Genomic DNA, 12,526 nt, shown 5'->3' with positions numbered 1-12,526 from the left:
TTACGTGCATGTGTCATTGTATCATATAAGCGCAAATGGAGTTAAGAGGTTTTTGACCTGCGTATTTCTGACATGTTTTGTCCATCATTACAACGGTGACATCTGAGGCAGTAAGTGCACATTGCAATATGTTTTCATCAACTCACAGGTTATAAAGTTTATTGTTGGAGATCAGTTTATGTCATTTGGTCAAAATCCCATGTTTTTAAAGATGAAGTGTGACGCACAGGCTATTTAAGGCAGTTTGGCTATAATTTGATGACAAATAATAGACTAAGACACTCTTCCCCTCTCCTCAAATACACAAAACATAAGCGTTTCTATAGGTTTCTTGAGTAAAGAATTGCTGTACTCATTCAAAGAACAAGTTCTTTATTTACCGTTGCATTGCAAATAAGCAGAGACTGTCCAAAGGCACTTTATTTAAGATTGAGGCTGGGAAAAGTTACAAGTTTTGACTGACAGTTTGAGGATCCAATGGAGTTACGAGGTTTTTAGCCTTCAATACTTTTCATTCCCCAACACCATTGGGTGACCAATAGGAATGATTTATGAAAAAAAGGCGAAATATGGAGAAACAAGGTTTGAGACCGACAGAAACGATGTGCATACAGTATATGATTTTTACATAAAAACATTATTTTGCTTTCTGATCATATGTTGGGGTTTATTTTGTGGTAATGACTGACTAAATACTTTTAATTTTATAAAGAACTTTTCAAACATTTCAGCATCAAAACTAAATATAAATTTAAATGTTAGTGTGTATTTTTCCTGCTGCTAAACAAATGCTTGTGAACAAAAGTCACGTTCACCTGAGGAAACCATAGCAACAGTAAGACGATCAAATTATTCCTGTGAGTGTCAGTCTCAAACAAGTGCTGTCATTAGCAAAAAATACAAAATGTTGAAAACTTTTATTTTTTTGTGTTTTGATTTTTTTTTTGTGCGACTAGCACTATCTTGTCAATTTCCTGATGATGAACCTCAACAGATTAGCCATTTTGAACCCCAATGCAAAATATACATGTGCACTGTATCAAACAATCCTTACTGTGACCCCTAAAATAAAACTGCTTTTTATCGCAAAAAACCTACAGCTCAAGAAGAGATAAAAATTCACTTAAGTCCCTTTAATTTGACTCCTAATGCGACAGCAGTCGAGTTAGTGAAGTGAGAAATTACATTAAGCCAAAAAGGAGCCACGACTATATAGTCCTTCTCAATCCACATGATTTCAACACTCAGCACTTCTCATGCGTCTTTCAGCGTGATTCGTTTTGCTAGCCACAAACTGCAGGCATGAGCACAGAAATAAATAATTTGACCACCATCCTGCACCAGCTGATATAAGCCATGGATTGGATTTGTGTAGTAGATCATTGTGGGGTTGTTTTTTTTTTTCATCTTCTTTTCCATGCGAGTTAGCTTCAGCGTTCTGTTGGTGCACATTAGCAGTCATTACTGAAGCTTGATGTGTTCCAAGCGTCAAACGTTACAGAAGACTCATCCCGCCTCCTCCTGCTTCCCTTCTCTTTTCTTCCCCCTCTTTCTCTTTAACCGCTGGTGACAGGCAAGGTTTACCGGGTAGCTAATCACTGTCGGCGCAGCGTAGCGGCACAAAATAAATAAGTGCCACAGCATCACAAATTTGCCATGAAATGGCTCCATCGATGGCAAATTGTGTGAAATATGACTCTCATTTAGCTGATCCAGTCTGACTGTAGTATCCAGCTGACGTCTCTGTTTGCTTTTGCTTCTGTTTTGATGTTTTATTTTTTGCTTTTCAGTGTCACTGCAAGAATTGGAGGTACTGTGAGTGTTATATATCCAGACAAAATGCTTACAATCGTTTACCAGCTCGCAGTTGCTTATCGTTCCAAGGCTGCTATTTCAAAGCAGGAAGAATTAACTGAGTTCTCAGGACTTTGTTGCAGATGTTTCTTAAAAAAATACATAGAGATAAAAATATAGTTGACATCCAGTAAAAATATAGAGCAACATGAATAGCAGCTCAGATTATTTGGTGAAGATGATTGATTAGACATGTTTGAGTTCATATTGAGTTCATATTCAGTAAGTGCAGTTTGAATCTTTCCTGAAATCTGAGATCTTTTTTTTAGAAGAACAATCTTAGTAGTTGTGGTAGACTTAAGCAAAAGTCTCAATTTGATCTCCATTTAAAGAGAACCTATTGTGTTATTACATGTACTGTATATGGAGCCTTTTTGAATTGAGTTAGTGTGTTGAAACTGTTAAGGTAAGGGGCGTGACATTTCCCAAACACACATTTCTGACCAATCAGAGTACATTGTGCTTTTCAGAAGGAGGGACTTCATATTAAAAGTAACTAAACAGAGTATTACTGACAGACTGGGAATATATATATATATATATAGATATATATATATATCAAGACTTTGAATCAAGACTTTCTAAAATTGCATTATAAGGCCTCTTTAACAAAAATGTTAAACTAAAATGTTTACTAAAATGTTAAAGTCAACATGAAAATACATTTAAGCTTCTTACTAAAAGCTACGTCCCTAAAACATATCCTTCAATTGACTGTTCGCAAAGATACATCACAGAGCAGAGAGGAGACTAACAACACACTGACAGACAGGACAGACCAGGTTACGTTTGATTAAACATATTAATCAAAGTCTCACCTTTCAAATTTAGTCATTTTTTTTAAGAAATTGAAACAATAAATACCGTTTTGTGGCTCTTTAATGTGTCGTAACCGATCACTGTATAGCATCAGTTAAAGCTGCTCATGGTCTGATCATCTCTTCCTTCTAGTTCATTTATATCATCAAATAAACAAGAATGAACATAAGAAGGAATGTTGCTTTGTCGGACAAAATGGCGGATGACGAAGTATGATTGGTCAGATCACCTGTCAATCAAGCTCCATGCGAAGGGTCAATAGATTTGAGCATGAAGTGAAAGCTTCTACTAAGTGAAACATGAGCTGACATTAATGGCTTCTGGATAAATGTTATCAAAATATCTCCTGTTGTGCTTCCAGCCTCAAGACGGCTACCGGCTGGTCCAACATTTCCAGTTCATTGGTTGGCCAGCGTACAGAGACACACCATTGTCCAAACGCTCAATCCTGCAGCTGGTCAGACGACTGGCCAAGTGGCAGGAGCAGTATGACGGAGGCGATGGGCGCACGGTGGTCCACTGCCTGTGAGTGAGACGTCCACAACACAACGCTATTATGCACAAACCCATAAACACATAATCTTATGAATAAGTTATTCTTGGATGGTGAAACCCTGAGAGGAGCAGATCTGACTAATAAAACATATAGCAGAACAATGCTGGTATGTGCTGTATAAACCTGAAATAGATCATATCTTAATCGTACAATTTTTGTACTTAATGTCAGACTTATGTTAGACACTGCTATGTAGCTCAAATGAGTTTAATACAGCAACCATCCAAGATGTGTATTTCACAGCTCTTCATCCAAGTCTGTGTGCACCTTGAACCAGTCGATACAGAATCGTAGATTAAAACTGCAGCTTTAAAAGGACTAAAGGATAAAACCGCACAGCCTTTGAGCCAAGGACAATCTTATCACCGTCACAAATTAAAGACAGAGAGATACAAAAGATCTGACAACTTCATTACTTTCCCATCACTGTCAAAAATGTGCAGCTGTTGAATGCAGAGCAGTTTCCCTGAGAGAAATCATTTAAAAATGTCACAGTAACGCTGACATTCTGCAAACCGCACGATTCGTTTTGAAGATGATTGTCTCACGTTATTGTACAGATACTAATCGTGTAAAACTGACCCGTGGTCAGCGATAGTTATTTGATTTAACATTATTTCTGCAATGTCCTCTGTTTAAGCAGACATCCAGACTCAAATACCAACCCTCAGTCTTGCTTTAGTGAAAAAAGAAAAAAAGAAAAAGAAAACTGTTCTTCTAAACCTTAGGTTGTAGGTAATCAACCTATGAATGGATGCACACTAGAAACTATTTTAAACGACACAAAAATAAACTGAACACTGAATAAAACACACACTGAATAAAAAATAAATAAATAAAATAATTGCAACTTTTTATCTCACAATTGCGAGATATTAAGTCTGAATTGTGAGAAATAAAGTCACAATTGCGTGTTATAAAGTCAGAATTGCGAGATATAAAGTCATAATTGCAAGATATAAAGTCAGAATTGCGAGATATAAAGTCAGAATTGGGTGATATAAAGTCAGAATTGCGTGATATAAAGTCAGAATTGCGTGTTATAAATTCAGAATTGCAAGATATAAAGTCAGAATTGCGTTTTATAAAGTCAGAATTGCGTGTTATAAATTCAGAATTGCGAGATATAAAGTCAGAATTGCGTTTTATAAAGTCAGAATTGCGTGTTATAAATTCAGAATTGCAAGATATAAAGTCAGAATTGCGTTTTATAAAGTCAGAATTGCGTGATATAAAGTCAGAATTGCGTTATAAAGTCAAAATTACGAGATATAAAGTCAGAATTGCGTGTTATAAATTCAGAATTGCGAGATATAAAGTCAGAATTGCGTTTTATAAAGTCAGAATTGCGTGTTATAAATTCAGAATTGCAAGATTTAAAGTCAGAATTGCGTTTTATAAAGTCAGAATTGCGTGATATAAAGTCAGAATTGCGTTATAAAGTCAAAATTGCGAGATATAAAGTCAGAATTGTGAGATATAAAGTCAGAATTGCGAGATATAAAGTCAAAATTGCAAAATATAAAGTCAGAATTGCGTCATATAAAGTCAGAATTGCGTGATATAAAGTCAGAATTGCGTTATAAAGTCAAAATTGCGAGATATAAAGTCAGAATTGCGTGTTATAAAGTCAGAATTGCGAGATATAAAGTCAGAATTGCGTTTTATAAAGTCAGAATTGCGTGTTATAAATTCAGAATTGCAAGATTTAAAGTCAGAATTGCGTTTTATAAAGTCAGAATTGCGTGATATAAAGTCAGAATTGCGTTTTATAAAGTCAGAATTGCGTTTTATAAAGTCAGAATTGCGTGATATAAAGTCAGAATTGCGTTTTATAAAGTCAGAATTGCGTTTTATAAAGTCAGAATTGCGTGATATAAAGTCAGAATTGCGTCATATAAAGTCAAAATTGCGAGATATAAAGTCAGAATTGTGAGATATAAAGTCAGAATTGCGAGATATAAAGTCAAAATTGCAAAATATAAAGTCAGAATTGCGTCATATAAAGTCAGAATTGCGAGATATAAAGTCAGAATTGCGAGATATAAAGTCAGAATTGTGAGATATAAAGTCAGGATTGCGTGTTATAAAGTCAGAATTGCGAGATATAAAGTCAGAATTGCGTCATATAAAGTCAGAATTGCGAGATATAAAGTCAGAATTGCGTGATATTAAGTCGCAATTCTGAGAAAAAAAGACTGAAGTGCGACTTTTTATCTCACAATTCTGCCTTTTTTCTCACAATTGCAAGTTTACATCTCGCAATTCTGACTTTATAACACGCAATTGCGAGTTTATATGTGAAAATTCGTACATCTTTTCTCAGAATTGTGAGATATAAACTCGCAATTGCGAGTTATCTAATTCTAAGGGGGAAAAAAAGACTAACTTTTTCCCCTCTCAGAATAGTTTATATCTCGCAATTCTGATTTTCTAACATGCAATTGCGACTTTATATCACGCAATTCTGACTTTATATCACGCAATTCTGGCTTTATGTCTTGCAATTCTGACTTTATATCTCGCAACTCTGACTTTATATCTTGCAATTGTGACTTTATATCACGCAATTCTGACTTTATATCTCGCAATTCTGATTTTCTAACATGCAATTGCGACTTTATATCACGCAATTCTGGCTTTATATCTTGCAATTCTGACTTTATATCTCGCAATTCTGACTTTATATCTTGCAATTGTGACTTTATATCACGCAATTCTGGCTTTATATCTCGCAAATGTGACTTTATATCATGCAATTCTGACTTCTACATCTCGCAATTCTGAGAAATAAAGTCAGAATTGCGAGATGTAAACTCGCAATTGTGAGAGAAAAAAAAGTCCGAATTGTGGGATAAAAAGTCGCAATTACCTTTTTTATTTTTCATTCTGTGGTGGAAACAAGCTTCCATAGGTTGGAGCTCTGAGGCCTACGATCTTCTGAAATGTAGCATAAGTCAAGCTGTGATTTTATGGGCTATTAACTCTGCTTATCTGTGACATTATGGGATGTGTGATTTGTTTCTCATGGCTTATTGTTGTTGATCTCTTCAGGACTGGCGGAGGACGCAGCGGGACGTTTTGTGCCATCTGTAGCATCTGCGAGATGATCCAGCAACAGAACATCGTGGACGTGTTCCACACAGTAAAGACACTGAGGAACAACAAAGCCAACATGGTGGAGACAATGGTGAGCTACACTTGTCAGTCGCAACAGAATATCTGCTATCAATTAGTGTAATTAATTAATGTGTATTTGAATTTAGTATTATGTGTCTGGACATAATAAATGGACTTTGGGGGGAAAAGCCAAAAAAGCTTGTTATGTTACAGGCATTCTTTGTTAGTCATTTGTAATAGTTAGCGTCTTCTACACTACACAGTTCCAATCACAAGTCTAGTGGGATGGTTTTATTTTTTTTATGTGCTATTTTCTTGTCTGCTGATCTTCATCGCTCTGAGACAGAAAAAGAGTAATTATTGGTTCACCTCAAACCCCTGAGACAGACAGCTGCACTTTCTGCAGTTTTAAAAGAAAACGTCTTGTACCGAACTGAAGGCCGTTTCAGGCGTATTTAGACATCTGTCCTGTACCTTTTTCACTGATTGCTCTCGAAACATCTTCAGCCGGAGAAAACCGAACGATTCCACAGCTGTGCATATGATATGATCCTTGACGAAAATATTACCCAGACGTCTTCGCCACGCAGTGGCGGTTCTACTTTGAATTACACCAAGGGCGAGACCCCCTTCAAACCCTCCCCCCCCCCCCCCCCACCGGAAAAAAAATTGCATATTATAGGCTACTGTAAAAACTCATAATTAAAGTTGATTTTAGTTGATCATTATGAAAAGTATTAGATAATATGGTATATCACATACACAGAATCGTGTTCAAAAAGCCTAATACATAGTGAAATCAATTCACCAAGTTAATAACATTAAAGATTTGTTTTAAAGGAGTGTCTTTCATTTTACCTACTAAACTTAAAAAAGGTTAACACACAAAAAAGGGTTTTATATAAAGATAAACCTCATATTTCAGCATTTAAATCATCTAAAAAGAATGAGTCAATAAAGATACATTCCTGACATTTCTACCCTAACATTTATAATGCACAGTAGCTTATCTTTTATTATTAATAGTAAAATTCGTACCGATTTTCCCATGGCTGTCGTTGCTATAGAACCATGCACTCATTACACTAGGCTCTACACAACGACAAAGGAGTTTTAGCTAATGTATTTCCACCACAGAAAAACGCTTGCTGTAGCATTGCTAAAAGATTTATTTACGGAGAAGAGAAAAAACACCCAAGTGTTTGGGTGCACGTGCACTCCCATACTGAAAAGTTTGTGAGCGCGCTTCCCGTGAGCGCATAATGAGCGCTTCCCGTGCGCCTATTTGAAACACAGAGGATTTGAAATAACGACCACGAGCGCGCAAAAGACGCGATACGACACGTGAACTAATCAGGAGATCCCCTTGACATCGCTTCTGCGCACGGCACCTTCTCAGCAAGCAGGGCGCCATTGCCAATAATTGAATCGAAATAAAAAATAAAAAAAACTTCGCGGCACAGAGTATTTTTTTTAACTGCTCGTGCCGCCCCCCACGTGACATGAAGAAATGCCGCCCCGGGCGACTGCCCGGTTCGCCCGTGCCTAGAACCGCTACTGTTGCCACGGACTGCTGGATGAACGTCTAAGGGAAAATCTCCTTTTCTCTACCTTTGAACGTCTAATGACTCGTTGCAATCGCTTCTGTTTTTGTTAGGAGCAGTACAAATTCTGTTACGAGGTGGCTCTGGAAAGCTTGAACGCCTTCTGAACGGACGAAAGGTGAAGAAGAGGGAACTACAAGCAAAGCAATCTTCTCTTCTCCTTCAGAATGACATCTCATCTCATCACAAACTCATCGTTCAGGCTTTTCTCTGAGCTTCTGTGATGAGAACAGGGAACTAAAGTTCAACCCTTCACTGTAAAATACTGTATAAATAAAACAAAACATTATTTGCCATTTCTTTCTTCTTCTGTCGATGTCCAGCATCAGAGCGTGTATGCTGGACCGTGAAGTGATCTTGTACAGTTCTTTTCCTTTTTAGCTATAAGCCTTGAATGTTACCCATCAATGTAAAGAACAACGGTGAAGAAAAAAAAAAAAGCTTCTTTCTACATGCCAGCTGGGATCAACCAAATAGACTTTTCCCTGAGCTCTGTACAGATTTAAAGAAAAGTAACAAAAAATCAAATCAAAACAAAGCTTAAGCGAATTTGCGGAGAAGTGTGAGGATGGATATTTTTGTTATTCTGATGATTTTTGTGGTTCCTCCCTTCGGTGCGTTTTCACTCTGCCTGCTTTCTCATACACGTATGCCGCTCGCCTACAGACCAGCATTAAGATTTGCGAAAGTTGGAAGTTTTGGGTAATATTTGTTCTATTGCTGTTTCCGTATTTTATTTTAGTGTTTGTTCTTTCTAGAGATAGATGTTGCCATTTTGGTTTCTAGTAGGCAGTGAATGTTAAAGATTAAAAATGTATTTTCTGTTTGTCATTTGCACTTTATATGTCTGTTACCTCCAAGGGTGAATCTCACAAAATAATGATATACTACTGTATAATAAAAAAAAGAAAATAGAGGCTATTTTAAGACCTAATTATTTAATTGTCTACTGTAAGGCAAAAACAATCCCATTGTCAAATAATTAAATAATGGCTTTTAAAAAAATGCTTTACGATAACCTGAATTTAAATGAAATCATGTCCTTTTTTTATGTTTCCAGGTACTTTTTTGTGAGATTTACCCCCAAAGTATATTTACAGTATTTGTAAATCCTGTTGCGTCGTTTGATTTGAAGTGCCATACTCTCACATTAAACTGAAGGACTGCCACCAAACAATAGACAAGATGCATATCAGGAACATTGAATACAACATTTTTGTAAACCAGGCTTTTCAAACTCCTCAAGCTTTCCGAAACTCTGCATCTACATGTTTTCAGTGTGATAAAAAGCAAGTGACTTTAACTGTAAATCCAAGAGTTTTGCACGAAAACTGTGTCTTGACTGTGATATTTGTTTCTGAAGTGCTGAAACATATTTTGCAGAAGAATATATGAATGTTTCACTGAAATCAATGGTTACGGCACTTTTTTTTTTTTTTTTGGGCTGTGATTTTCTTTTTTTAATCCTTTTGAATTTTAATGAATTCACTGCCTGCTTTTTGTTTGACTTCTCTATGTGTATTTTTCATTATTTTCTTCGATGATTATTTATCATTTATTTGTCTAGCGAAGTGGTATGTAGAGCTGGTAATTTCATGACCATGGTGGTTTTGTTGTTTGGAATTGTGACAGCATTAATAAAGGGACCAAAATGTTGAACAGCAACTTTTCTTAAGCGCTGAAGTTCTGCTTCTCGTTTACTATCCCAGTTCCCATGATGACGTCTGAACATCTGCAACACTTTACAATCCTACAGACACTGAGGAAACAAAACTGTTATGGGGTCATCCTGAGGAAACAGAGCCATCTGTTTCTGAAAAATTCAGGGTTATTTTAGTTTTTCGTTTAATCATTTCATTTATAATAGATTGGATGCTGTATCCCTTAATGCAAAGCACTCGACTTGACCTTTCATTTCCAATGCATTGCATGAACCGGATGCAATATTAAACAAATAAATATATTTAGGCTCCATTTACATGAGAATTATGTACTAAAAACAGAAAACCATTTCTTGTATGTTTTTCTTGTACAGACGACAACATTGTCCAAACGATCCCCATTCTCGTGCATCTGCGAAACCGACAAAAACACTATTATAGTGTCAGGCCAGTAGCTGGCGATTTCCAACGCATTCTCATCCCAAGGCATCTAACTGACAAACATGCTTCAATATCCGATGCTTTTGGCGCTTTTAGCTGAAAGCAGGGTTGTGTAAACAGCCCCTTAGTCATTTGATTGGCCTGCAAAAAACATTTTTTGTACGAAAATCATAAAAGCAACGCATTCTGACATGAGTAACTGCAGCAAGGTCATGTACATTAACCCATTCAGACCCTCTGTCCATTACAATGGACATCACATGTCAGCCTTTTTTAACTTCAGGAGCATTTCACCTCGTTTAAAGCCTGCAGTCCATGAGATTGGACGTTTGTCATCCAATCAAATGCCAGTAAAGTCATCCAATCAAAAGCATCTGCATGTAGTAATTATATATATAAAAAAACTCTACATTGAAGAGAAGCATGGCAGCACTTCACTCCAAACACAGAAGCAAGCAACATTTTCTAAGGTGTATTTACATTTTGTATATATTTTTGCCAGTATTTTATAGTTTGTATGTAAAATAGAAAGATTGAACTTATTAATTAAAGTTAAAAATCGACTGTAGAATTGCACTTTTAAATCAGGATTTTTTTTATTTTTTTATGTATCTGTCCACTAGAATGGACAGTAGGTTTGAAAGCCTGTTACTGAAGTCACATTTTCAGTGATGCTGATTGAAATTTCTTTATATATATATATATATATATATATATATATATATCACAGATACATTTTTGAATTCATTTTTATCACAGATACAGAATATACAGTTCTGAAGTGCTTGAACATATGAGTTGGTTCTCACTGCGGAACATGAAATCCATGAGGAGGAGTCGGAAGGAGAATACACCTAAACCTACCCAACTCCGCCCCCTAATCCCTAAACCCAGCCCTAATCCTACCCATCTCCACCCCTTGGATCGTGATCTGACTCCTCCCCGTGGATCTCATATACTGCATTGAGGTGCTACTGGAACATATAGTTCATGAAAATATCTCAGATGTTGACTTTATGTGGAGTAATGAGGAAGATGGAGATGTAAAATATCCATGTTTAGAACATATGATTTTGACATACACAAGAACATATGGATTTGACTTAAATCTAAAGCGCAACTTATACATGAATATTTTAAATATTTCATATTAATATATATTTTTATGGATAGATGCACTTTTATGAGGGATAGATGCACTTTTAATGGGGTTCCGGGTAGTATATTTGATAGACATTTTAATTAAAGTTCCTCTCATGATAAAAACTATTTTACTGCACTCAGAGGGGCCCCCTGAGTCTGTGGCAGCAAGAACCGTCCAAAAATTCCATCATCCATAAATTCTACGTGGGATCTCAATATCTCAGCTCTGGAAGGGTCTAGAGCCTCCATTTTTGCACTCAGGTCTAAATCTCATGGCCCTCTATGAGAATCCAGAGTTTCAAGAAGATCAGAGAAACTCAAAATTTCGACCAAAAAAAAAAAACGACAGTGGTACCCCTTTCGTTTTTTTTTCAGGGCGAGAAATTAAGTTTCTCCAATCTTCTCAAAACTCTGGATTCTGATAGAGGGCCACGAGACTTAGACTTGAGTGCAAATATGGAGGCTCTAGACCCTTCCAGAGCCGAGATATTGAGATCCCACGTAGCATTTATGCCATTATAAATATCTCAATATCTCAGCTCTGGAAGGGTCTAGAGCCTCCATTTTTGCACTCAGGTCTAAGTCTCATGGCCCTCTATCAGACTCCAGAGTTTCAAGAAGATCGGAGAAATTCAAAATTTCGACCCGAAAAAAAAACCGACAGAGTTTCCCCCTTTAGTTTTTTTTTTCGTTTTCGGGCGAAAAATTAAGTTTCTCCAATCTTCTCAAAACTCTGGATTCTGATAGAGGGCCATGAGACTTAGACTTGAGTGCAAATATGGAGGCTCTAGACCCTTCCAGAGCTGAGATATCAAAAGTCAAAATTTCTACCCGAAAAAAAAAACGACAGTGTTACCCCTTTCATTTTTTTTCATTTTCGGGCGAAAAATTAAGTTTCTCCAATCTTCTCAAAACTCTGGATTCTGATAGAGGGCTGTGTGACTTTGACCTGAGTGCAAAAATGGAGGCTCTAGACCCTTCCAGAGCTGAGATATCGAAATTCAAAATTTCGACCCGAAAAAAAAACGACAGTGTTACCCCTTTCGTTTTTTTTCATTTTCGAGCGAAAAATTAAGGTTCTCCAATCTTCTCAAAACTCTGGATTATGATCGAGGGCTGTGAGACTTTGACCTGAGTGCAAAAATGGAGGCTCTAGACCCTTCCAGAGCTGAGATATCGAAATTCAAAATTTCGACCCAAAAAAAAAACGACAGTGTTACCCCTTTCGTTTTTTTTCATTTTCGGGCGAAAAATTAAGTTTCTCCAATCTTCTCAAAACTCTGGATTCTGATAGAGGGCTGTGTGACTTTGACCTGAGTGCAAAAATG

The 12,526-nt window shown here is 36.6% G+C and overlaps 1 protein-coding gene across 10 annotated transcripts in view; it reads left to right on the top strand.

The window, feature by feature from the left end:
* The window catches only part of ptprt (protein tyrosine phosphatase receptor type T), a 259,071-nt gene extending 249,443 nt beyond the window's left edge, over positions 1–9,628 (top strand). For all 10 annotated transcript variants that reach the window (XM_089134443.1, XM_089134444.1, XM_089134449.1 and 7 more), the window contains 3 exons: positions 3,035–3,198; positions 6,284–6,419; positions 8,007–9,628. In XM_089134443.1, coding sequence (XP_088990569.1) covers positions 3,035–3,198; positions 6,284–6,419; positions 8,007–8,060 — 354 coding nt within the window. In that variant the 3' untranslated portion in view covers positions 8,061–9,628. The remainder of the gene's footprint in view (positions 1–3,034; positions 3,199–6,283; positions 6,420–8,006) is intronic.
* Positions 9,629–12,526: the final 2,898 nt, after the last annotated feature.

Source organism: Pimephales promelas, chromosome 8 (assembly GCF_988280905.1).
Source record: "Pimephales promelas chromosome 8, fPimPro1.hap1.1, whole genome shotgun sequence".
Classification (NCBI taxonomy): Eukaryota; Metazoa; Chordata; class Actinopteri; order Cypriniformes; family Leuciscidae; genus Pimephales; species Pimephales promelas.
Note: the sequence above shows the minus strand (reverse complement) of the source record. Positions and strands in the feature narration are given on the sequence as shown.